This window comes from Triplophysa dalaica, chromosome 20 (assembly GCF_015846415.1).
Source record: "Triplophysa dalaica isolate WHDGS20190420 chromosome 20, ASM1584641v1, whole genome shotgun sequence".
Classification (NCBI taxonomy): domain Eukaryota; kingdom Metazoa; phylum Chordata; class Actinopteri; order Cypriniformes; family Nemacheilidae; genus Triplophysa; species Triplophysa dalaica.
The window spans coordinates 9,464,331-9,490,769 of NC_079561.1; the positions used below are offsets into that span (position 1 = coordinate 9,464,331).

The 26,439-nt window shown below is 38.2% G+C and overlaps 1 protein-coding gene across 3 annotated transcripts; it reads left to right on the forward strand.

Annotated features, from left to right (window-relative positions):
- The first annotated feature begins 304 nt into the window (after positions 1 to 304).
- slco4a1 (solute carrier organic anion transporter family, member 4A1) lies at positions 305 to 26,247 on the forward strand. 3 transcript variants are annotated; one of them, XM_056733592.1, is made up of 12 exons: positions 305 to 400; positions 17,697 to 18,293; positions 18,368 to 18,740; positions 19,511 to 19,601; positions 20,152 to 20,273; positions 20,378 to 20,489; positions 21,554 to 21,708; positions 21,814 to 22,066; positions 22,936 to 23,098; positions 23,778 to 23,953; positions 24,025 to 24,238; positions 24,575 to 26,247. In XM_056733592.1, the coding sequence occupies exons 2-12, from the start codon at positions 17,892 to 17,894 to the stop codon at positions 24,752 to 24,754; spliced, it is 2,241 nt and encodes a 746-aa protein (XP_056589570.1). In that variant the 5' UTR covers positions 305 to 400; positions 17,697 to 17,891; the 3' UTR covers positions 24,755 to 26,247. The 3 variants fall into 3 exon arrangements, with proteins under 3 accessions (XP_056589570.1, XP_056589571.1, XP_056589569.1); XM_056733593.1 differs by having other exon boundaries at positions 17,850 to 18,293; XM_056733591.1 differs by lacking the exon at positions 305 to 400 and having other exon boundaries at positions 10,599 to 18,293.
- Positions 26,248 to 26,439: the final 192 nt, after the last annotated feature.

Genomic DNA, 26,439 nt, shown 5'->3' on the forward strand with positions numbered 1-26,439 from the left:
TACATTACCACAGCAAGAAGGTCATGAAAAATAGCAAAAAATAATTATAAAATAATAACCATTTATTCAATACAGATGCAAAATAATAGATGAACGTTTTATATATTTCAAAATGCCAAAATTATGTGCACCACAAACCAAACCCTGCTGGTGGATGCTGACTGTCAGCGTCAAGACAGTTGTCACATAGCCGTTTGTGCGGATGAAACCTATTGGTCCAGCAGCATAACGCCATGGGAGGCGGGCTCTCATTGGATGGATTAATCCGAGCGTTGAGCCTTTTTATATCATCGACAGCCTATGCGTTTATTCATGCATCTGTGGAGGGAAAAACCATGTTCACGAACTTGAAATGCTCTTAATGAATCCGTCGGGAATGGACCATTCCTTTCAATAAAGCGTGAGTAACTTTATGGACATCTTTATGTTGTTAGTACAGTTCATGTTCATCCTGTGTGAGTATGATAACGGAATGTAGCAAATGGTACAGTGAAGATGCCAGACAGCATGTTAAAATGCAGCAAGCCATGTGGTTTTGTCAACAGAGCGGCCCGACTGATGCTCACTTATGTCTCATATAATATAACATCATCGGATATTGTGTATTACTGCTAAAACAGACTCAGATGTGTGGCGCACTGCATTAGGCGGTAAACACGCATAAACAACCCTTGATTCGCGTTTCCTTCACCTGTTTCCAGCATGCGCGGGCTTGAAACGCGTGCTCATTCTACACTACAGTTGGAAAAGCATGGGCATTCTGTATGTATCATGTTTTAAGTTCATTATTACATTTTTATCAATTGGGATATGTTGTGTTATGCACCTGACAGACTGTCCAGTAAATTGCGTGATATTTAGTCATCAACAAGTGTGAATAAGGGCGTGCCATTTAACGACAGATTAGTTTGTTCTTCTGCGTCCAGGTAGGCTAGCGCATGGAACCGAATAGCAAGATGCTCACGCGCTCTTGTGACGCGTCTCGATAAGACGCATGGTCATCTGACTGCCTTATACGTTTAATTTGTTCTGCTATTATATCTACATGACATAATACGCAGTCTTGCGCAGTGCAACATGACTAGTAATCGGGATTATACCGTAAATATCCTTAAATCGATGCGCAACTGTGGAATCGCAAGGTGCTAAAAACAAGCACCTGTCTCCAGTCGTGGCCAATAATATTGGCTGTGACATAAATGTTTGGTATTGCAAAGAGTCTGCCTAAACTGTTGTGGTGTTCATTCACGTTAGCTATTTCTAGATTATTATTCAGAGTGATCAGATGCATTTCGAATAATGGCAAAAAAAGCAATTCCCCAGATGTCAGTCCCATATAGAGAACCTTTGGTCAATCCTCAAAAAGTGAGTGGATAACCAAGCCCACAAATCGTGCTCAACTGGGGGCACTAATAGGCAAGAAAGGAATGTCAGTCAGGATTTGGCCCGGAAACTAAAATCCAGCATACCAGAGCGAATTACAGAGGTTGTTGAAAAACAAGGTTCAACACTGTAAATATTGACTATTTGCATATATTATGTATTGACCATATACGCCTTTAAAACTTAAGAAATGCTTATCATTGTTATACCAAAGAAACATGTGGAAAAATAATTAACAAATACAGGAGCAGCAATCTTTGCGAAACACAAAGTTTATGTTAGTGCCAATACTTTTGGCCACGATTGTACATTATGGCTATTCTCCCCAATTAGGAGTGATACAAAGTTGCGTGTAAATGCTCGAAAAGAATATAGCAGGAAACATCAATGCACTTTTGTATCAGTGATGAGACTAGTGTATACAGACCTGGTTTAATAACAGAGACCTGAACAACACTGCTACATTGGCAGTACACTCTAAGAATTGCTGGGTTAAAAAACAACCCAACCTTATCCCAACTATGTGACAGAGATCACGCGCTGTGATATTTTGACCCAAAGTGCTTTGTTTACCCATTTCACTCAGAATGCTGAGTTGTTTATTTGACCGAACCAGGAATAGGGCAGTGGTGGCCTAATAGTTAGAGTTAGAGAGTCGGACTCGTGACCAGAAGGTTGCTGGTTCGATTCCCAGGGCCGGTGGGTAATAACTGAGGTGACAAGGCACCTAACCCCTACTTGCTCCCCGGGTGCTGCAGTGATAGCTGCCCACTGTTCCGGGTTTATGTGTGTTCACGACTTGCTGTACGTGTGCTCACTACTCTGGATGGGTTAAAAGCAGAGGTCACATTTGGGGTATGGGTCACCAAATCTGACTAATAGGTCACTTTCAGTGGGTCAGGTTAACAGTGCTTCTTGGTTAATCATTACCTAAACATTGGGTTATATGTTGTCTTATCATTTCTTTAAAACAAAAAAATTTGTGCAATTATCATGCACTTCTTCCAACATCTACAGACACAGATAAAACAAGTTTTTGTAGATAAGTTTCTTTAAAAACAAAAAGATTGTGAATTTGGCACTGTAGATTCCTATTCTATATGTTAACATTACAGCATTCGAAGACTCGAAAATGTATTATTGCCACATGCGAATCAGTCCAAACATTGTGCCATTAAAACTTAGCAAAACAAAGACTCCAAAGAACAGATATTAATTAAAAATGTGCGCACTCACACAGATACATATTACATTTATTTAATGATAAAGTGATTATTAGGGCCTTTTTTGTAAAAAAAAATGTTTAGCTTGCTAAGATGCTTTATTCACTGAATAAAAACAAACTCTGCACAACGACAGATCAAATAATGCATTAAACAGTTAAATCAGTGTACTCTTACCACAAATCTTATTTAAAATAGGGGAAAATAATTATATTATCATATTAATTTACCTTATAAAATCTGCTTGCTGCGATGTGCATGACCATTGACAATGAGACGAGTGAAGAATCCAGAAAGTTCAATGAAGAGCAAAAATGTATAATCAAAATAACCCAACCTAGCTGTTTAGTGGTGAAAGAAGTGGGATGCACTGATCCGATACTATGGATCGGGATCGGGCCGATACGGGTCTTTTTTGCTGGATCGGGTATCGGACTGACGGGTTTCCTTCATATCAGATCTCATCGCGATACCCGTGGATGTTACTCTAAAGCTTTCATAAGAACTAACTATCAGGAAATTACCATGAAAGTTGTCATGCACAGTATTCGATGTAATGTATTTCGATGGCTTTATGCGAGGAATAAACCAATATAGCATAATTAAAAAACTCTGACCTCCTCCGGTGCTGTTATCTGTCAATCTCCATGCAGCATGCGTGTGTCCGGGAACAGTCAGGACGTTACTCGTTCCAATGTTTTCAATATTCTTCATAATCACTAGATAATAGACTGTGGTTTTGTTTAAAATGCATTTTGCCGGAGACTGTACTCGCTGAGTGTAACATTATTAGATTCAAGCGTCATTCATACACAACAACTCTTTTTTTTAACTTTAGGATGGATGCAATGTACTATGATTTAAACACATAACATATCTCTTCTCTTTGTGTTTTAACCGTTTTGAACTTGGGAAGCAAAGATCCCCGTGACGTGAGTGATGAGCGCATCATTATGCGTCCAATTCGCATGAGTTTAAAGAGTAACTAGCATATGATTTTTAAGGTCCTTCTGTGGTTTATGAATTGTCCAACAACAAGTTTATGTACATAGAAGTTGTGAAAACACTATTATGTCGTAATAATAGGTATATATTCTTACCCTTCTTCTTGACTGACTCTTAAATGATTCGTTCCGCGATTCATCCGTCTAATCCCCTCCTATCTGTTAGCCTAGTGTCATGTGATTGGTCAGATGGTGTAGTCTGCTGTGATTGGTCAAACACGTTTGTAATGATAAAGGCGGGACGAGAGCGAGTGATGATAATGAGTGTCAGCTGCGCGTTGCACGGGTATCGCATCTAGCAGTCGACCGTGTGGGAGCTGTCAATATTTTACTTTCGTTTTGGGGTTTGTTTATTTTTTATTAAAAGTTGTTGAACGTTCGCCAGTTCCGGCCTCATTCTTCCAATTCCTTGAATTTGTTACAGCGTTCATAATGTGTCGCAAATGGAACGCCTACCATCATTGCTTGATTACGGTTTATATATTATATACATTGTATATTTAGAGATGGCGGGGCTTTCACCTTACCAGTTTGAGCCCCGAGTCTGACGAAGAAACATCCAAAGATGATATTAGATAATAGATAGAAGATAATAGATTGAACACTTAAATTAGCCGGGTTCCTAGATAGACAAACAAACCAATAAACCCCAGAAATAACGATACAGTTTAACGTTAGCATTATATGCATTAGCTAAACACAGACATATGGTACACAAATATTTATTTAAGTTCAGACAAAAATAAATAGTCACACAGGTTTCAGATGGCACACGCATCACCAACGAGCGTCAGTGTTTTGGGGGAAGATAGTGATGTTTTTGCGGCAGTCCCAGCAAAACGTAGATACGTGGCGGTTAGAGACACATCTCGTTTGTGTGATTCAGAGTCGACTCCCTTTTTTACAAGCCAATATCTTTGTTATTTATTCACCTTAGGACTTACAACTTGGGAGACTGCTTACTTTCAAACATGGCAACATAATGCACTGCATGAAATGTAATTTTCATGATCTTATGCTAGTTACTCTTTACATAACGTAGAAGCGAATGTATTAAGCGCATCATTTTGTGTCCAGGATGTGCATGAGCGGGTTTGGAGACTTTATACTGTGATAGTTTTGTGTAATAAACAGAGATTTATTTGTTAAACATTTTGTAAGTATCTGTGCTTTATGATAGTAAAGATATTTTAAAATGTACTTGAAAGTAAACATGCTTAACTCTTTCACCGCCATTGACGAGTTATCTCGTCATAAAAAAAAAACGCTTCCCCGCCAAAGACGAGTTTTTACGGCAATCAGTGTTAGTACTGTTTTACAGCAGGTGGCGCTATTACACACCTTTGGGAAAAAGTACAGAATCCCAGAACCTAGAACATATATGTTTTAGCGGTTTTTAATGATTGTTTGGATTCGAATCTGGGCGGTATCTTGGACAAAAAACATGAATTATCTCAGCTGTTTAATCAAAATGATGCATTTTTGAAGAAACCTACCCACATCTACGGAGTTATAAAAAACGAACAAATGAAGAAAGAAGAATATGGTTTCTTTTGTTTGAAAGCTGAGACTCTGTTCGTTCATGTGACATATTGTTTGTACATATATTCTTTACAGAAAATTAACTGTGAGCCATTAAAGTTGGTTGAAAATGTAAAAAAACGCTGGTGTAGGCTGGCAACTTTTTTTAAAGAGGCTGGCGGCGAATGAGTTAAGAACTATCCACCACTGGCAATAAAAGATAAAATATGCAACTCTACTTTGATCAAGAAAAACAGTGCTAGTATCGGATCAGGATATCGGTATCAGCAGGTATTGTTTATGCTCTAACAGCAACATTACACACTAACTAAACATTTAAAAATGGGGGGAGTGGGATCTTTAACCCCAAAATGTGTTTACAGAAATAACCCAGCAATTTTTTGAGTGTATCACTGGTTCGTTAGCCATTTATTTGAGTGTTCACTCACCTCGAGTGTTTAGTTGACCCTATTACTGATAAACTGAATAGGTAAAAAATTTAGTGTCCGAAGCATGATCAAGTACAAATAAATAACAGTATGTGGGTTTCTTTCCATTATTCGCATTAATGATTGCATGAAATATAAATCACCCGACATGATGAAATCAGTTGGGACTTTGGAAATCTGTATGATAGTTTGCATCACTAGTACTGTATATGCATAACTAAATTTGATTTTAAACTTTTAGCCTTTTAGTGATAAGTGATTCTTCATGACTTATTTCTATTCTGACACTTGTAATTCATATTCACATGCCATGATATTACTAAATGCTTCAGTATCATCTTTCCAAGCTAATATAAAAAAGTTTGATTTTCTGTGGGAATTTCTCCAGGTGTGATTTTTATACTGGACACAAGCTCATGCATACTCTCCTAGTTTCTTTAAATTTAGAAAAATTGTAAATGGAAAATGATTATATTTTATGATAATAAATTAAATTAAAGCTGCAAGCAGCCTTTAAGCGGGTTTCGAGTATTTATGCCATTCAATGGAGCAGTGCATCCACGAACAGTGTAAGGGGTCAGACCCCAACGAACCCACGACGGATCAAACTCCCACCAACACAGAAAAATTATAGAAATTATCAGTATCAGCTCAAAGAAGCGTTGCATGCTTACACACTCATGACTAGCTGTTTTCTCTCAATAAAACAACAAATAAACTAATTCAAAGTTGGTTGGTGTCAGGTAATGGTATCATAAAATACTGCCTGCAGGCATAGCCTTTATCCCCTAGCAGGATTCCATCATAGTCACCTATATAATAGAAAAATGCAGTTCTGTTAGGCCCAAAATTAGTAATCCAGTTAGTTTGTAAAGACTATTTGACTTGCCACGTCCAAATAATGTGCATAACTCTCCGATACTTGAGTCGTGAACAGAGCCCGCCATTTCGCCACCAGATTTATAATGTGGAACATAGTCACACACCATCTAAGAGATGTGTTGTATAATTGAATACATTCCCTTGAATAATTATCAAACTAAATGTTATGAATGTTTACTGGCATGGTCATTTCATAATCTTTATGATCAATTATAATGTACCTGCAATAGAGAATTTAGAAATTGCTTAAAAAAATCAAAGAACTAGTTAGCAAAAGTCAGTTTTAAACACCATCACCGATAACTCGTGAACCGTTTGTGTGACATCAATGGATCAAGAGGCAAAGTTGTTCAGAATGAAGAGGAGGACTATTGAATGATATCATTAGTTTGTGTAAGTGTCAAATGTCATGTGATACACAATTGTTTAAGATATGAGATACACGTCAATTTTGCCATTTTTACTGTTTTAGCGCCACCTAGTGTCAAAACGCCACCTTCTTTTGTACGTGACCTCGGAGTGATGGTCTACACATATCAACTGAGCCCCATGATGATATGTTAAGCCCTTCTGGATTTATGGCCATTTTAATGTGATAGGATCTGCCCATTTTAAGTTTTGGCGTCCCTAAGCAACGGTGAAAAGAAATTTCAACTTTTTGACAATGATTATTTACATTCACACTCCACAGAAGTCATCTGCATTGGTTTGGTTCCGATTGGTTGAAAAACCAAGGACTAGTTCGCGAAAGTAGGTTTTGACATCATCAGCGATAACTCACAAACCGTTTGATTGACAGAAGCGTGTCCAGAGGCAAAGTTGTTCAGAATGAGAAGAGCAATCTTATGATACCAATAGTTTCTGTATATGTCAAATGTCACGTGATACACAATTGTTTAAGCACTCCTAAAACGTTATTTCGCCCCCCGGTGGCCGAATGAGTTCACATTTCTTACAGACCTTAAAGACCATGAGACGAATAAGCCCAGCGAGCGTCGTTTTGATCGGCCTCCGTTTACCCGGTCTAATGAGTGCTCAAACTTCATTGGCCGATGGCAGACTTGTTTTTTGAGATACGCCAAAGTCCTTTTATATAGTCAAGGTTCATGACACAAAGACACACCACGCCAAATAATATGTTGATCGGGCAAACGGTTGCGTAGTTATAGCCCTTTTCGAGTTCTTTGCTATTATAGCGCCATCTAGTGGTCAAACACTGAGTTTTTTTTATTGTGACCCCGGACTGAGGGTCTACACATATGGTCTAAGCCCCGTGAAGATATCTCAAACCGTTCTCTAGGTATAGCCATTTTAATGAAATAGGCTACTTCCGGGTTTGACGTTTTGATGCCCCCTAGCGACCCTGAATGGAAATTTCAACTTTTTTTCAATGAATATTTACATTCACACTCCACAGAATTTATTAGCGTTGGTTTGGTTCCGATCGGGCAAAAATCCAGGGACTAGTTCATTTTTTTTTTATTTCATAAAATGCAAATTAGCGGGAAAATTTGCATACCGGAAATGAAATCGGAGATATACGTTTTTTATGTTTTGAGCCAGTGATTACACTGATATAAGACACTTGGGTGTGAGACAAACGGTTTAGGAGTAACGAGCACAAACGCGTTACGCATCGCTGTAGCGCCACCTATGGGCCGATTTGGCTGGGTCACTGTATCTGAGTAACCTGCACAGATACAACCAACTGACCAAGCCTCAAGTTTCTACGATTTACGGTTTGGGCTGGGCGACCGGTTTTAAGGCGGAAAAATAATAATAAGAAGAATAAAAATCCTTACAAAAACAATAGGTTTTCAGCACTTCGTGCTCGAAACCCTAATGAACGTTTTCTTCGTGGAAGTTTACATGTTTTGGGAATTCTTATCTTTCAATTTACTATTGCTAATGTAGTCTCACACAAAGCGTGCTGGGGGAACTAGTGTAGATCCTCATACAATCATGTTGTATTAACTTGTTTGCATTAAGTACATTAGACAAGGAGCAAAATTTGGTTTACTACTTAATTTAATTATTTAGAGCATTTGGATATACACTGTAAACATACAAAGCAGTTTTGATCTCCAAATGTAATTTATTTTAAACATGTTTTATTGTTTAAATCATGTAGAAACAGCAATTTAAAGCAATAACTGCACATGCTTACTATATTATAATATACTATAATGTAATATATAATATATTTACAGTGCAGCATTGTGTCAATAAGGGACAAATCTAACTGCTGGGTTATACATTAACATGCTGTGTTGTTTTTTCCCATTGTTGGGTCAAATACGAACATTGTCAGGTTGGTTTTGTTCTTTTTTTGACCCAACGCTGGGTGGAAAAAAATGTAGAGCTAGGAGGAATCTCCTTAGAATATCCACCCTGCTCTTATTCAACTTTTACACTTTAAACAGTTTTAAAAGGGCTTTTCGTTCTTTGTCATAAATGTTAATTTTTTTTTTTTGTATGGTTGAGACATGGAATTAATCACTGTCATCTCATATCATGACTGTCTGTGTTGACTCACATTTGTCAGTGCCACAGGCAAAACCTGGAGTACAGAGAAGCTGATTGGCTGCTTCTCTGGGTCATTCATTCCATTTGGTTACACCTACAGTAGGCCAGACAAATGAACAGCTAAATGATGAGACCAGCCCCTGAAGAAATGCGATATTTGGTTTAAACGCATCATTACAAAATTCAATGTACTACATCCCTATAATTCCCACATCCACTTCATAAGGACATACTGAAGCACAATGTTGTAGCTGATATGTTTTCTCGCTTTGCATATGTGGCTTTATGCATATGTGCATGCTTATTTGCATGTAGTAGGCTGTTTCCTGAGTGGTCAGTGCGTGAAATAAACAGTGTCATTATTATGAAGCTATTACTAGGACAGAGACTTTCCCTGTCTGGTCTCATCAGATCACTTCATCCTCATTCCATGCAGCAAACTGTCTATGACGTCTTGCTTTTCATGCATTATTGGATGGTAATCTTTCACAATCAAACATACAGAAACATGATTGCAGAAGCATAATTTTTACAATGAGTGATAACCAAAGAGCTATAAGAACAGTAATAAGATCAGGTAATATTGTTTATCCTGAATGGGCTTAAATAAGAAAACCCCTTGCTTTATTTCCTGGTAAATAATTTGCTTTGCCTTGTGTTAAACTTGTCACTGTCGGAAGACAACATTGACAGAGTAGATGCTGACAAGGCCACCACAACACCCAAGAAAATTGATGTCATCACATTACTGTTTCCCTCAGGGTTCTTCAATGTTTTTAAGGCCAACGATCCTTTAGGAACAGAAAGATTGAGTCATGAAATAATCATTATAGATAATAACAGGGGAGTCATATACTTGCAAATTACATTGACATAGAACATTTAGACTAAAGAGAGAGGGACGCTAAAGCTTAACTTTAGTTAAAGTTTACATATTTTTCTATGGTTTATGTTTTTTAATTTCTAACTTTGTGTTTTGGAGTACAACATTTCTTTTCAGATAAAATAGTTTGCGATCAAACAATAATCAGGGATTTCCTAGGGCTTCCTAGAGAATTCTGTTGAGTAAACCATTTAACAGTTTCCAGTGAAAAATAAAAAAAATTATGCATTATTAGCAGATTAACAAACAGACACACAATGACATTTAAATGTCAATGTTCAGATTGCTTCCACAATCCACGGAAGATAAATGGACAGCCTACACCTACAAAGTAGGCTATAATTTACATTACATTAAGACATTTAGCAGACGCTTTTATCCAAAGCGTAATTATTTGCTTATTTGCTAATGATATTGGATTGTGAGTGAATTAGACGTCAATGTACGCTTGATTTCAGCCAGTGATTGTTCACGAGAACAGCAAAGCACCGAGCTGATTGGCTGACCTGCTTTGCCATGATCTAGTCGTTACTGGAAACTTACATGTGCTTTCAGTTTTCAGGTTTGCAATCCAGTCAAACGTCACTTCAGGAAGCAGCAATTACCTCTACATCATTTTAAGAAACAGGTTTATCATATAAGTATGTTTGTATTTCAGACTGTTATTTTAGAATCAGCGCAAGTCTCTCTTTCTCCCGATGAGATCACAGTGTGCATGAAGGGAGTGGCCTGTAAATAAAGTGCCTTTTCATGTATTTCTGAACTTGGACGGCTGTTTAAAGCTGTTGACAATTATTAAATATGTATAACGCTATTTTCGACAGGCAAATGACACCACACCGCGTCTGTATTATAATCTGCGAATAAACTCTTGCTCGTGTCAAAATCAGGAAACACACACCGTTCTTGTTATCTGGCAGATTAATCCTTTTGGAATAATGTCCAAAACACTACAATTTTGTAATGGTTTTAAGGCAAAAAGCTACTGCTAAAGCTTTCTTTTGTTTTTATCAGCAGGGTTGTTACATTTTTAATACACTTTAAATCAATCTGTCATAAACAGGTATTTTTGGCTTCTTTATATATAGTTTATATATCCAACATATTTAATTAATTATCTCATCTATCCTCAATGTACAGTATGGGGGGGGCTCGCCAGTTCTTAAACTGGGTTTACAGGGGGGCGCGACCATGAAAAGGTTGAGAACCACTGCTTAAAGGTATCCTTGTTTATTCTTCAATAAATTCATACACTTTGTTGTAATGCTAGAAGTAAAATATATTATATGCTATGCAAAACCATATAAAAAAAACAAGATAATATGCAAAGAGGTCATATTTTTGGGTGCTTAGTTGAGCTTAAGTTATGTGTTTCTGTTATAAGAACACACCAGAAGCAGCACCAATACAGTGTGTGTATATATTTTTAAAACGTGAGATACGAATGCTTAGAATAGTTTATGGCTTGAGGTCGGGGGACAGATATTTTGTGACTCTCTTGCCAGAATGACTCATTCTTTGTACTGTACCTGAAGTCATCTATTACTGTAAAAATAGATGTTTGTGTCAATGTTTCCTTTCAACAAATTCTTAGCGAAAGTGTTGGTTTTGCTTTGTTTCCTTGTTTCTTCTCCCTGTAATTCATACCACATCCTACAACCATGTACTGTAGTTCAAAGAAAAGGGAAGGAACCTGCAGTCCAAAACAAACACATGGTCCCACCATGAGAACTGTGAGCTTGCAGAACCTATCCTCCCCTCCTTTTGACGACACATTATAATTAGAAATAAGAGTTCAAAGAATTCAATAGAAAATAGTTACAGCACTTTCATAATCTCGTCGTGAGAAGACATAAGGTGAGAATATAGTATCGCTTCACCGCTGACACTGACTCTTAAATGGACAGTAACCTTAACAACTGATCCAAGCTTCAGGGTTAAAGAATAGTTGTGAATGTAGACTTACATTTTGGTCTGTTTCTAGAGCAGCACGATTCTGGATAAATTGAGAATCACGGTTCTTTTGTTTCAAATCGAGATTGCAAATCTCTTACGATTCTGAATGACGACTACATTTACTAGAGGTTCTGACAAAAAAAGTTTATTTAGGTACGGTAATATTTAGAGGACATTGCTGCAAAATTATTACATATTTCATGGAAAATCTAGGGTAAACTATAGTTGTTGTTTTTTTGTTGTAGTTATTATTTTGTTAATTTTTACGTTATGGTGGGTCCATACGACACGCAAATTAAGTGTTTTGACCAAGTATTTTACATACTAAGTCCATGCAAAGACTCGTATTGACACAGACGTGCATCGATCTCGTCTTCCTCAAAGGTTGAAAATATTTGCATTGCATCACTCACGTGAAAATAATGAACTTTTTTCGTAAGTAAATAAGAGCGTGCAACGTGATTTTTCGCGTTTGGTGTGAACCCAGCATTAGAGTTTTCTTAGTTTAAAACCTGTCCAGTTAAAATGTGAAGCATAATCAGAACAAGGAATATAATACAACAAGGGCAATCATAAGAGCAGTTTTGTAGGCTGTATTTATTTTATGTTTGTTTGTTATTTGGTGTGAGATTAATTTGGGCAGACTGAAGACTTGAAAACGCGTGTCTCATGCGTGCGCGTCGGTAACTCTGCTTTAATCCCATTACTTCTGTAATCAATTTACACAGAAATAATGATAGAGTGTGGTTGAAAGACTGTTTGAGATTGCGATCTTTTAACGATTAATCGTGCAGCTCTTTGGGATTTATTTAATTCATGCTTCATGTGTTATTATTGTGTTCATTTATTTATTTATTTAGCTTGACAGCCCCTGCTCTTTATGAACTTGCTTATTAAGTCTAGTATACACGCTTGAAACAACATGAGACAGAACTCTTATTTTTTTACTGAACTATTTCTTTAACTCTGTAGTGTTACCACAGAGTTGTCATGTCATAACTGTTTTTCAATCAGCAATGGAAACTCCCCTGCTTTACACCATATTTTTCAGTTTGTGTAATAGCATGAATTACATTCTCTGTTGTCATTCCCAACAACATTTGGTATCAGAATTTTGTAAGAATGATTATGACATATTAATAGGTACAACAATCTGGTCAACATAAAGTTCTTTATTTGAAGCACAAATATACAAGAAAGGTTGCTTACTGAAAAAGTGTTGGTGCTTAAAGTGCTTCACTGAACTGAAATTTAAACTTAAAATATCTAAAGATAAATGGACCAGGGCTTGACATAACCTGGGAGGTTGATGGCTCCGTGTCAGAGCATTGCTTTTGATTTTCGGACGGATCAGGGCTTAATTTAACAATATTCACGAAAAAGTTCTCAATCGCTCATCTTCTCTCATCATCCGCGGCTACATCCACTCGGTTTAACTGACGGCTGCTCACCTCTCTGTCTGACTGTAGCACACCCATTTTCAATCGTACACACCAGACCTTTTTATTGTCCGTCATTTTGACTGACAGGCTCGTAAAAAATCCGTCATAATCTATTATCACCTGTCACTGTGGTACAAGTTGGCGTTAGGTGGTAGTTAGTATGTTCGTGAAGTAATCACGCTGTACTTGCGTTTTCGGAACTTGTTGTATTTTAATACAACTGAATGCCCAATAAACCTGTTGTTGTTTATATTAATTTATATATTTCATCTTTTAATGTTTATGTTCATATGTGGTTAGATCTGAGAAAACCCAACACGTGGTGCAAATTTATATAGCCCTACTACAGTTTTTGATACCATATTCAAGCCCTTTCCAAATCAGTTTTTATTTTACTCATACCTTGTGTATGTAACTAAAGTTATGGCTGAGGTCGGCTGAAGCTCAACAACAACAGTCCAGTATCACAAGTAAAAGTCACTTTACACTGGTGAGAGACTTACTCTAATAACAATAAAAAAACATTTCCTAGTGTTGAAGTCTATAAAAATACTGTACAAAACCTTTTGAATAAAACGAAAGTAAGGACAATGGTGCAGGGCACACTTAAAGAACGAGAGCTCTGCCATTATCACTGAACAAGGAAACTAACAAAGATTTCGGACAACAACTAATAAGCAGTGAAGGGCGTTGTTCATCATGTGCATTGTGTCTGGACTTTTGATCATCCCTTGTATGTTTCGCGATCGCGGTCTGGCTCGCATGAGCAGTGGAGCGGGGATAACTGCCGGTGCTGTAGACTGGGAGCTCTGTCATCTCACGAAAACATTGTATAAAAAAACTTTACATGCCATAGTTTACACAGGACTGGCGGGAAATGTGCATTGATACTCCTTCATTCTTCATGTTATGAAGGTCGGCCTTCAGATTTTTCCGTCACTGGTAAAAAAATCTGTCAATTACAAAGAATTTTCGGTTAACGCGGCCTCTGGTACACACACGTACTGGAATATCTGAACCACGGCCAATTAGAGTCCAACCTTCACTATCTCTTGGTTTAGATCACGACATTGGCCTAATGTGTGTCTGTGGTTGAATCACAGGGAGACTTTCAGAGTTGCAGAGACTTTTTTTCTCCCTCGAACGTCTGGTTGCACCGGCGCGATTTTTTTGTCGCACCATTGAGAAATAAGGTCGCATTTGCGACCAAATTGGTCGCTCTCTAGAGCCCTAGCTATTTAGCAATTATTAAATAATATACCAGAACCAAACCTCTTGATCATGTCTGAATGTTTTATTTAAAAATCTAAAGTCGGCTGTAAGGAAAAGTGGCCATTGATTACATATTTTAGTATTCATCTATCTGTGTGTGCATCCTGAAAAAAGTGTTTTCTTCCGTCCTTCAGTGTCCCGAGAAAGTGTTATGTAGTTTATAAGGTTTCGTAATAAATAACTTCTGGGATGTCAGTTGTGCTGTTGTGTGTAGCTAAAGTAGCTAGAGTAATTGCTTTCATATGACTCTTTGTAGTTCATTTTTTCTTGCTTTCTTGATGTATCACAGATTTAAAGGGCCACGGGACTATAATAAGGTGTTGCTGGTAGGGCAATACATTAAAAAGGTAAATAAATCCATACAGTTACAACCGTGGTGGGATAAGATGACACAGGTGTGACATTTGAGGAATCATATGTGAGGTGGATACAGTAAAGCGGTCTCTCAGTTGAAATACAGTGTAGATAAGGGTTCAGTGTCACTCTTTTATCGATGTGAAACAAAGAGAGACTGGAAGTAACGCCCTGTTTTAGGGCTGTATCTTATATTCCTTGTCTCGGTTACTCCTACTTCTGCTTTCCTACACAATAAGACTCAGACTCTCTCAGAGCGATGAGGTATCATGTGTAGCTGAGGTAGGCAAAGTGATTTTTTTTCAATCCAGTGTGACTATTGTTATGAAGTTATTAGCTGTGATATGCGATACATTCATTTACAAAGTGGGATGTTTTTATAAAGGGTGTGTTTTAGGGATATGCAAGGAATATTGTTTTATTTCGAGGGTATTATAGGTGTCCCAGTACGGATAGGATTTTAAGGTCATGGCTTTGATTTCCAGACATACTGGTAAATGGATCTATACACTGTAAAAATCTCATCCTAATGATAGTGAATTTGGAGTATTTTAAATGAGCGACAGCATGCAGAAATTTAGTCATTTCCATAAAACACACCCAGTCCATCCCCATATTAGGGCTTTCCGCCTAAATTTTCCTTTACCACCTGTCGTCATTTAAGTCAAAGTTACTCCAGGCAACCCCATGTGACACTATCAACAGACACGCGCTCGCAAGTAATTCCAAGTGCACAGTCCTCAAGTCAGTTCATACACAATTAAACACCTTTTTTACAGACACAATTTAGAGAGTTCTTGTTAGCCGGCTGTAAAAGCGAAGGTATTCAGAGAAACCTTGGAGCTCGAGCTATAGTCTAGTGCAGCTTTTATTATTGTTTCACTGTATATGATTAAACAATGTTAAAATTATATATACATCTACGCGTAATTAAATATATATTTATTTATATATATATTTAAAATATCTAACTATTATCCTTGCTAAACATGCATTTTGTCATTTTTTTTCTTGGAGGGAGAGAGAGAAGAAAAGAAAGAGACCTGTGATTTCGACTGTTTGTATGCTTTCTCTTATATTTAGAATACATTTTAGTACAAAAAGATTTTTGAATCAAGAAAGCGTTTATACGCAGGTTTCACGCACAAATTTGTGTTGATGCATGCTTAGTGAAAGAGACCCATTGTTCTATTGTATATTCATATGTAAGATTTTCCTAATTGAGTTTTTACAGCTCTTTTACCTACAAATTTGATATGTATTGTATTCTATTATAAACAAAATCAGGGTAAAACGATTATTTTTTCAATTAATGAGCAACAGAAGCGGCATATTCATAACCAAACAGCAGATTAAAGTTACTTATAAGTGAATAAATGAATAAATACAAAACATTTTACAAGCACCTGAAATAGTTACTGACTACACATATGATAAGAATAATTGGTCTGTAATTATTATTTTATGTCTGACAACAGAAATCAAGCGTATAGCGTTAGTTCTGGCCAGTCACGTGAGTCAAGCTTGCATCAGCTGATCCTCCTTTACCCAGAAATATGACACAATCACAGCTTCCGTTTTCAATTAATTTAGCTTAATACCAGTTTATTGCATTGTTCAGGAGCAATTTACCCTCCTCCATCCCCAGCTCCACATCACATTTACAATCAGAGCTTAACTTCTATTATTCCTTTTCATAAGTCTCAACTACACTTTAATGATGTGTTACACTGTTCTGTTTACCCTAAGGGGGTTATTGATACGCTGTTAAGGCCATTGAACTTTGTGTCCGAAATTTCCGCACGTTAAAACATATATATGACCTCACGTTGTGTAAATCACATTTGCACATTGCCTCCGATGTTTTCGTCCGTCATAAAAAAAACGGACTGGGTTCGATTTTCTGCGTTTTTTTGCATCTGTAGCAAGCATTTTGAGAGGCGTTCTCTGAGCAGAGATACAGTACAAACGAGCGGCAAATACAAAAAAACGCATACGAAATTTTCGGAATGTATGTGCAAAGACTTTATTCAAGCTGGCTGCATGGATGGGCAGGGTGTTTTGCCCAGAACAGAACCATACAACCAATCTAAACTGTATGATAGTTGTCCATCATATTTGACGGTAGTAAACCTGACAGAAACATTAAATATGTAAACAACTTCAACTTTAATGAGTATTCAGTTGTATTACTACACAGTAGAGAGTAAACGCATGTACATAGCAATGATGTCACAAACATGCTAATTAGCACGTAACATCACCCCATAGTGACGGGTAAAAATAGATTGACAGATTTTTACGAGCCTGTCCGTCATAGCACAACCCTGTGTCCCACAGATCATGTTTTTCATTACCCTTATTTCCATATAACAACAATTTGCATAGTGTGTACTCAACTCAAATGTGAAAAGGGAGTATGCAGAATCTCCTGACGTTCATTGAGTTTCTGTGGTCATTCGGAAACCGTTACGCTTTGAATTAAAACAGAAATGCAGTCTTACTCTGGCAAGCCCAGTATAATATTGTGTTCATTTCATCAAGTATTTTGTTCACCATGTGGCATGTAGAACTACATTAATCAAATGCTTAAGTCTGTTGATAAATGTGAAGTCAATGCAGAACAGAAGTGCCTTATTTCTTTAAATAAAGGGATAGTTCATTCAAAAATGAAAAATTTCGTTTAGTTTTTGGTGAACTGTCTATCCCTTTAATTGAAGTGGCCTGAATAATTTGATTCACTTATTCTAATAAACCTAATCTGTAACCTTAAAACCCCTTTTTCTTGCTCTTATTTACAGAATTACGTTTTCCAAGAAATAGACCACCTTGGTTAACTTTAGTTACAAAAATCTTTTTACAAAGATCTTCATTTAAATTCACTGTGCACAGTCAGATGCAGAAAATAAAATCAGACTTTATTTTTGAAAGGATTTCCTGGTTCATTTTTTCAGATTTGTTTTTATAAAGTCCCCCACTGTGCCCCCATTGTGGCCATGCCCCACCTGTTGAACAATGAAACTTCCTTTAGTTCCAAGCAAGAGCTTTTGGTCCTACAAGACAGCCCCCTGGGACCCAATCCAGACAGCCCCATGGGGTCCCAGGGCTCTGGTCCAGATTTCCCATGTGGAGATGTCAACGTCGTGATCAACAAGACGAACAAGCTCGGGCTTGATCTCGCAGAGTCGCCCCTCGGGGTGCAGTTCGTCCCAACGGAGTCGGAGAATCTGTGTGGATGGGGAGCGCTGACCCCACAGTGTATGCAGACATTCAACACCCCCCGCTGGGTTCTGTTCTTCCTCTGCGTAGCGTCCTTCCTTCAGGGCATGATCATCAATGGCTTTATCAACACTGTCATCACTTCTATCGAAAGACGCTTCGACCTGCGCAGCTACCAGGTCAGTTTATGAAAAACAGAATTCAGCCATGTATATTTTTCAGCTTTACCAATGCATTTGTATCGCCATTCCAGGCCGGACTCATCGCAAGCTCCTACGACATCGCTGCTTGTTTGTGCCTGACGTTCGTAAGCTACTTCGGCGGTACAGGCCATAAGCCAAGATGGCTGGGCTGGGGTGTGCTGATCCTGGCACTGGGGTCTTTGGTTTTTGCCTTGCCCCATTTCACCACACCAGCCTATCAGGTGAGAGTTTCAGAGCACATGGGACTTTGCTCAGCCAATCACACAGAGACTTGTGTCGGCGAGGAAGGAGGACTCTCAGCGTACCGCTTTGTCTTTATGTTGGGACAGTTTCTTCACGGGATGGGCGCTACCCCTTTATACACGCTTGGGGTGACCTACCTCGACGAGAATGTCAAGTCTAACTATGCACCTGTGTATATAGGTGAGTGTGGCAACTCTGTTAAAACCAACATTTACATCAGATTAGTCAGATACAAATCTTAAATGTGTTTCAGGTACATAATGGTCCATTGGACTGATTACTTACTGATACTGATTACTTTGACGGTCTTCCTCTGTTTTTGTTTGGCTTTAAAGAGCTTTTATTTGCTTGAGCTTAAAAAGTGTTTGTGTGAGTTCAGCGAAGTAACTCAGGTTGTTTATTATAGACTGTGGTGGTTTTGTGATGATGGAGGTCAACACTGTTGCATTTATACAACAACGGTATTCATAAGTTCACATAATGACTAAGTTGAATCAAACATGATTTTATCAGAGGGTGCGTTTGTTTGTGTAGGCGGTCCTACGGCCACTTTAGCACTCAACCTAAATGCTTCTTGTGTAATTCACTTTGTTACATAGACCAACACACAGAGATTAATACCTGACCTCACTGAACCCCGTAACCGTGTCCTAACCATCTATCGACACACCTAGTCATGTTTCTTTTGTCTTTATCAGCGAGCGCCACAGGCTTCCACCTCAGACATCAATAAAACCTCCTTCAATTGTTTCTCTCTCCACCATCCAATTTCAAAGGCCATCCAAGACAATTGCTGCCCTGCTTGCCCTCTTTCCACACATGCAATCTCACCCATGATCAATGGGCTTTTGATGAAAACTAAGAAAACATGAATTAGTGTGAACCCAGACCAGCTTGAATATGAATCAGGATGCACGGACACTTTACATGTGCTATGTTCTCTTCCCCAGGGATCTTTTACACAGCCGCTATTGTGGGACCCGCAGCCGGATACCTGCTTGGTGGAATCTTTCTCAACATTTACACAGAGATTGACCAAACGTAAGTGGTTGGCTGAGATGGAAGAGTGTATATGATGACAAGCTTTCTTGTAGCTGTAATTGAAAAAACACAAATAATGTAAAGGAATATGTCCTTTAGGTACTTTGGATAACAGCAAGTGCCCAATGCGCAAATCTTAAAGGGATAGTTAACCGACAAATGAAAATTCTCTCATCTGTTACCCTCTTTTCATTTCAAACCTGTATGACTTTCTTTCTTCTGCAGAATACAATAGAAAATCTTTTGACAAAAGTTGGTAGCCAAACAACGGTGGTACCCATTGACATGCATTGGTTTTGTGTCCATACAATAGAAGTCAATGGGTCCATTCACCATTGTTCGCCAAAATGTCTTCTTTTGTGTTCTGCACAAATTTTGACAAGAGGGCGAGTAAATAATGACAGAATTTTTGGGTGAACTATCACTAAAGATACGGCAACAGATTTTATTTAACCAAAATGTGATATTTTGATATAATGTTTTATTTAACACAACTTCTCTTAACTTCTCTGAGCGTTTTGATGGTAACCAGTATGTCTTTCTCTATCAGGACAGAACTGACCCCTGAGAACCCACTGTGGGTGGGGGCCTGGTGGATAGGTTTCCTAGCAGGAGGGGCAGCAGCTCTGCTTATTGCCCTGCCTATACTTGGATACCCAAGCCAGCTACCAGGTACTTCCCACAATCCCTGTTCAAGAAAAACTACGTTTTCAAGAAAAGCACTTATTGTAAAGGTGTGACTAAGTAGGATTTTTTGTATGTTTGGTATGATACAGGCTCTCAAAAATATGTGGCCATGCGCGTCTCAGAGGCTCACCAGCTAAAAGATGGCAGCCAGGTCACAGCGTCTGATCCTCAGTTTGGAAAAACAGTGAAGGACCTGCCCAGGTAAAAACACGCTTAGTTTGAAAGTGAATTCATCGATTGTATAAGATGCTGAAGGCAATGTGAATAGCTTTGGACGTTTGACACTTGTGTAACTGTGCAGTGGGTGGCATTCCTCTGTGGTTTTTAAATGAATTAAAAGGCAATATTTGTTTGAGATAAACAACATCACACTGTTCGAAAGTGTTTCGAACTGTCGCGTTTATATTTATACACTCTTGAGAGAAAGAAACAGAGAATGTAATGTGGTGGTTTATCTAGTTCAGCGAATTCAGAAGTGTGATGGGTCCCTAGATGAGTTTGGAAAGATAGAGATTATTAGCACTTGTGAATAAACAACAGTTGACAAACTGCAACGTTCAAATTATTATAAAAAATTATATTAACTTGTTTTTAGTTGGCTACTATTTTCTGCCTCAGACATCAACAAAACCTTCTTCAATATTTAGATTTTGAGTTTTCGAGGAGAGTTGCTGCCCTGCTTGCCCCTCTGGGTATTTAAACCATCAAAATGTTGCCATACTACCGATGGCCTTTTAAATGATAATTTTGTCCATAAAAACGTAAAATATTTAAACAAGTCTTACTGGATTATACACTACAATCTATGGTGTAAATTTGGGGCGGGACTATCTTTTTGTTTGGTGCTTGTTGAATTGAAGAAATTACATTCGCTTCACTTTTCCGTGTTCAGTTTGGAAAGAACAGAACGCGTCATTTCCCGTGACGGTATGTGCACTGTGGGCATCTACGCACATTGTTTGGTCATTATAGTAAACAAAGGGGATTGTGTGTGTCAGTGGTGCCATGTGTGCTAGGGTCTGTCTGCGATCGCGTTCCAGGTGTCTTCCTTGGTCAGTTTGCGTTCCGGTTTTGTTTGCGGCACCAACGGTGGTGCGGAGGGGCACCAAAAGAACTGAGGATCATCCCCCCTTGCAGCGCTCATGGTGTTGAAGATTACTAACACATACTAACAATGCAATCCTCACTCTAAATATTAAAACATATGATTTTGAGAACTCTTGCACACTATTTAACATTTTCTTTCCGTTCTATTTGGATTGTAGGTCTATGCTGTTTCTTTTTAAGAACCCCACTTTCATCTTTCTGTGTCTGGCCGGAGCCACAGAGGCCACACTCATAGCCGGGATGTCCACGTTTGGCCCCAAATTTCTAGAGTCTCAGTTTAGTCTCAGTGCATCAGAAGCAGCTACCTGGTTCGGTAAAAATGACATGTCATGTCAATCAAATATACACCGTATACCGTTTCTGTGTTCTTTCTAAAGAAACAAATACATGCATCCAGAACTTCTGTTTTATTTTTTAGGCTACATGGTGGTGCCAGCTGGTGGAGGTGGCACCTTATTGGGTGGCTACATTGTAAAGAAGCTAAACCTCCGTTGCAGAGGAATCATCCGTTACTGCATGCTGTGTGCGCTGGTCAGTCTGATGGCCATCTTCGCCTTTCTCTTGCACTGTCCTAATGTGCCCATGGCTGGTGTGACGGCGCCATATAACAGCAACTCACCACAGAACCATTACAGCGCCCCCTACCTGCAGACAGAAAGCCACAACAACAGGTACTAAACTCATTAAAGCGCTGCAAAACAATATTATTTACAGCAATGGAAAGACTGAATAAACAGAGCCCTTTGGTTCATGATCTTCTGAGATGAGTGAGGCGGCTCAGGCCAGACAGAGCAGAGCGCTGCTCACCCAAACAAGATTTTATCAATACAGACAAAGGGGTTTTTGGTAATAATATATTATTGATTTTCTGAGTCTAAAAATGTCAGGTTATTTTTACAACAAAAGCACTGGGAGGAATTATCTGATTTTTCTTCCATTTTCATCAAGAATGAAAAGCCCAAAGGCAGCCTCTTTCAGCATTTCATTCAGCATTTTTAATTATAACCTAAATGAATTTGAATGGGGCACGGTGGCTTAGTGGTTAGCACGTTCGCCTCACACCTCCAGGGTTGGGGGTTCGATTCCCGCTTCCGACTTGTGTGTGTGTGGAGTTTGCATTTTCTCCCCGTGCCTCGGGGGTTTCCTCCGGGTACTCCGGTTTCCTCCCCTGGTCCAAAGACATGCATGGTAGGTTGATTGGCATCTCTGGAAAAATTGTCCGTAGGTTGTGAGTGAATGAGTGAGTGTGTGTGCCCTGCGATGGGTTGGCACTCCATCCAGGGTGTATCCTGCCTTGATGCCCGATGACTCCTGAGATAGGCGCAGGCTCCCCGTGACCCGAGGTAGTTCGGATAAGCGGTAGAAAATGGATGGATGGATGGATGAATTTGAATTTATTTCTTCCTACTATGATTTTAAGTACATCACCTGTGTTTACATTATATGTACACAGGTATTGATTTACAATAATAGCAGGAGCAAGAGTATAATTTTTTTTTATACTGGGGTGATTTTTTATGCAATATTTTCTCTCCCGCAGTCTCTCAGCGCAGGGGAACCTGACCGGGGGCTGTAACATGGGCTGTCAGTGTGCTAAGGAGCTCTTTAACCCTGTGTGTGGTGCAGATGGAGTAATGTATTTCTCTCCGTGTCACGCTGGCTGCAGCTCCATCAACCACACGTACCGCCCCGGAGATCGACAGGTACTAAACACACACCTCCTGCACCTCACTAACAATCAGCTACAAAATCACTTCTTTTAAGTGTTGCCACAAAACAAAGTGTCATCATTTCTGCACCTTCGTGTCATTCAAAACCTGTATGTGACTCTTCCTTCTTTGAAACACACAACAAAAAATATTTTGAGAAATGTGGTTTTATGTCCGTACGATGGAAATCAATGCCGAACCAAATTGTTTGGTTACCGGTATTTTTTTTATGTCTTCTTTTGTATTCTTGAGAAGAAACGTCAATGAATTTTAATTGCCCCTGAAACGCTGAATAAAAGGAGTTTTTTATGATCTTAAAGTGCCCCAAATCATCCCAAAATAAAAATCTGTCTTCATTTAGTAACCCTTGTTCTGATGAATACAGAGAAAGATATTTGGAAGAATGCTTGTAACCAAACAGTTCTTAGCCACCATTGACTACCATGACAATATCTTCTTTTGTGTTCAACAGAACAAAGACATTTATAAAGCAATTTTCCAATAAAGCAATAATCGAATTTTATTTTTGGGTGAGCTGTTCCTTTAACCTTATACTGATTAAAAGTACAACAGGGTTAAAATATTATATATGTGGAGGTCTAAGATATGATCAATTTAAATACATGAATGTCTTATTAGATGGTTGAGTTTTGATGTGTTTCTGCATCCGCAGGTGTTCTCTGGCTGTAGCTGTGTAGTAGGGAACGTTTCATGGGGTGAGGAGGGTTTCGCTGAAGAAGGAAAGTGTGTGTCGTCCTGCAGTCACATGCCCACATTCCTCGTCTTCCTCTTCGTCACCATCTTCTTCACATTTCTTTGCAGTGTCCCTGCACTCACTGCCACACTCAGGTATGTATGAGCATTTGTTTACTTGAAAAATCCCATTATAACCGAATGTTACAACATGTTCTTCTTTGTAGGTGTGTTCCTGACCGTCAGAAATCATTTGGACTTGGAATCCAGTGGATAGTTGTAAGGACACTAGGTGGGATCCCGGGCCCCATAGCGTTTGGTTCAGTCATCGACAACTCTTGCCTTCTGTGGGAGGAGAAGTGCGGGGAATACGGGTCATGTTATTTGTACCATAATTCAGCCATGAGTCAATACTCGCTCATCGCAGGCATCATCTACAAGGTAGATAAAAACACTCCTAATACACAACAGAAATGATGATTTTATTTCCTAATCTTGTTTTTAAGCGTTGTCTTCATGTTTTTTCATCATTAACCGCTCAAACATTCAAGAAGAAGGATTACGATGTCTCGAAATGCACACTCATATTAAAAGCATTACGATATTGGCAAACAAAATATTTAAATTTCAGCAGATATATTATAAACAATGAAACATTAACTAGAAATTAATATTTACTCTGTGGGTAAATGTTTGTGCACACAACATTAAACAACATGCCATTTTCCACCTTTTTTGTTTATTTCACTTGTTGGTTTCTCTGTGTGTGTGATGCAGGTCTTAGGCACTCTGTTCTTTCTGCTGGCCAGCGTTCTTTATCAACCTCCTCCTGAGTCTCCTCAGAGCAGCTGCGAGAGCACAGACGCAGGTGGGCATGACAGCAGGGGAGGGACCAAAGAACTGCCAATCAAACACCGCCCCACTGAGATCATCGCAAACCCACACGCCAAGTTATGACCTCTGTGTGTGTCAACACCATATCTGCTTATTGTTCACTTTCACTCTGGCTGTCTTTACATTTGTAGGACATTCAGTTGTGTTGTACACTAGACCAAAACCAAAAGGAACCGATTGAAACACTACATAAATTGATATTTTGAAGCACATGGTTCTAATTTGAGAGCAATGTGCGAGTTAATTCTTTTTGAAAATAACCTAAATGGAAAGTGGCAGACTATCTTGTGTTTTTTAGAAAAAAGCCATAGATGACACAGAAAAGAGCACTTACTACAGTATATAAAACGGTATATATAGTAATATATAAAAACACAAAAATGACAAAACAGGACTCGAATGCCAGTCGGTGACACAGAGAGATGATACAAGAGTTACAAACTGTGCCTTTTAGCATCATAGTTTTGCATCATTTGGCACAATTACAAATTACACAATTTACATGTGTTCTACATTAAACTCTTTAAATTGCACTTTACTGATGGATATGTACATTTTAACCGTGTAGTAAACAAGGTGCCATTACAAACAGTTTTGTACTCAATATCATGGCACACAGTTCTGATTCACATTCCACCACCACATAAAAGCATTTAGTCATTATTTTGTGTTCGTCGTATTTGAATAAATGTTGATTTATCACTAAAATGTGCCAAATTACTGCAGCTCAGTACAGAGCGGGACAGAGAGTCTTTATAATGTCAGATCACACAGAAAAGCAAATGAGATATGGAGAGTTTCGAAAACATCTGTAAAACTATAGCATGTCAAGACCTATTTTTGATTTAAAAATGCAAATATTTACTATCCAGGATGATATATTTCTGTAAAGCACTACACCCTAAGATTACATAGAAAAATATTCATTGTGTCTTGGAGATTTTCAACTGCATTTTGAAAAAAGGAAACGGTAAGACCATTCAATTATTATTAAAATAACAGAGCACATGGCTTTTTATTTTATATGTAGCAGGGGTTTGAATTATCAAGCTGCCAAAGTCCAAATATATAGAAAACAGAACTAATATTTACTTAAGATGTAATTAGCTAGTTCCACAATGGTATTTTACTTTTAAGTTTTTTATTTATTAAATCCAATCATTTAAATTTGCGATTGTGTATTTATCAGTGTATTTATCAGTTGTAATTTATTGCTGTTTGACCTTCCCTAATGTGAGAGATCTCTGAAAAAAATCTATTGACTCTCATGACAAACTATGAATTTATAACAACGCACTTAAAATTGATTTTGCACAATGAACATGCAAGACTGATGTGACATGTAATTGTATTTGTGTGCTGTATTATTCTAATGACTGAAAGAAGTGAAAGAAAAGTGACTGTTTTGTCTCAGAAAGAATAGTGAGTGAGCCGTTATTGTCTTTATTGATATTTGTTCAGATTTTTTGGCACTGTGTCTAATCACAATATAATTCGTTTTTTGTACTTTTTTGTCAAGTACTTTAATATGCAAAAGTTTCAATAAAAGCAAAAAACCCAAATACGAAGAACATTTTCTTTATTGCTATATATAGCCTATATAGTTAAGTCCTGAAAATCTGACTTAGAAAGTAGGTGACATTTGAATACATTTTGTTTTACATTCTTTATGCAGTTTGGCAGACGCTTTTATCGAAAGCAACTTGCATTGCTGTACATTTATACATAGGTGTGTGCAAACCCCTGGG

Bases quoted from the DNA above. Each gene is read 5' to 3' on its own strand.
- slco4a1 (XM_056733592.1), top strand. From the start codon at position 17,892: ATGCCCCACCTGTTGAACAATGAAACTTCCTTTAGTTCCAAGCAAGAG. The intron at 23,099-23,777 runs GTACTAAACACA...CTGCATCCGCAG, and splicing joins ACCGCCCCGGAGATCGACAG to GTGTTCTCTGGCTGTAGCTG. The intron at 24,239-24,574 runs GTAGATAAAAAC...TGTGTGATGCAG, and splicing joins TCGCAGGCATCATCTACAAG to GTCTTAGGCACTCTGTTCTT.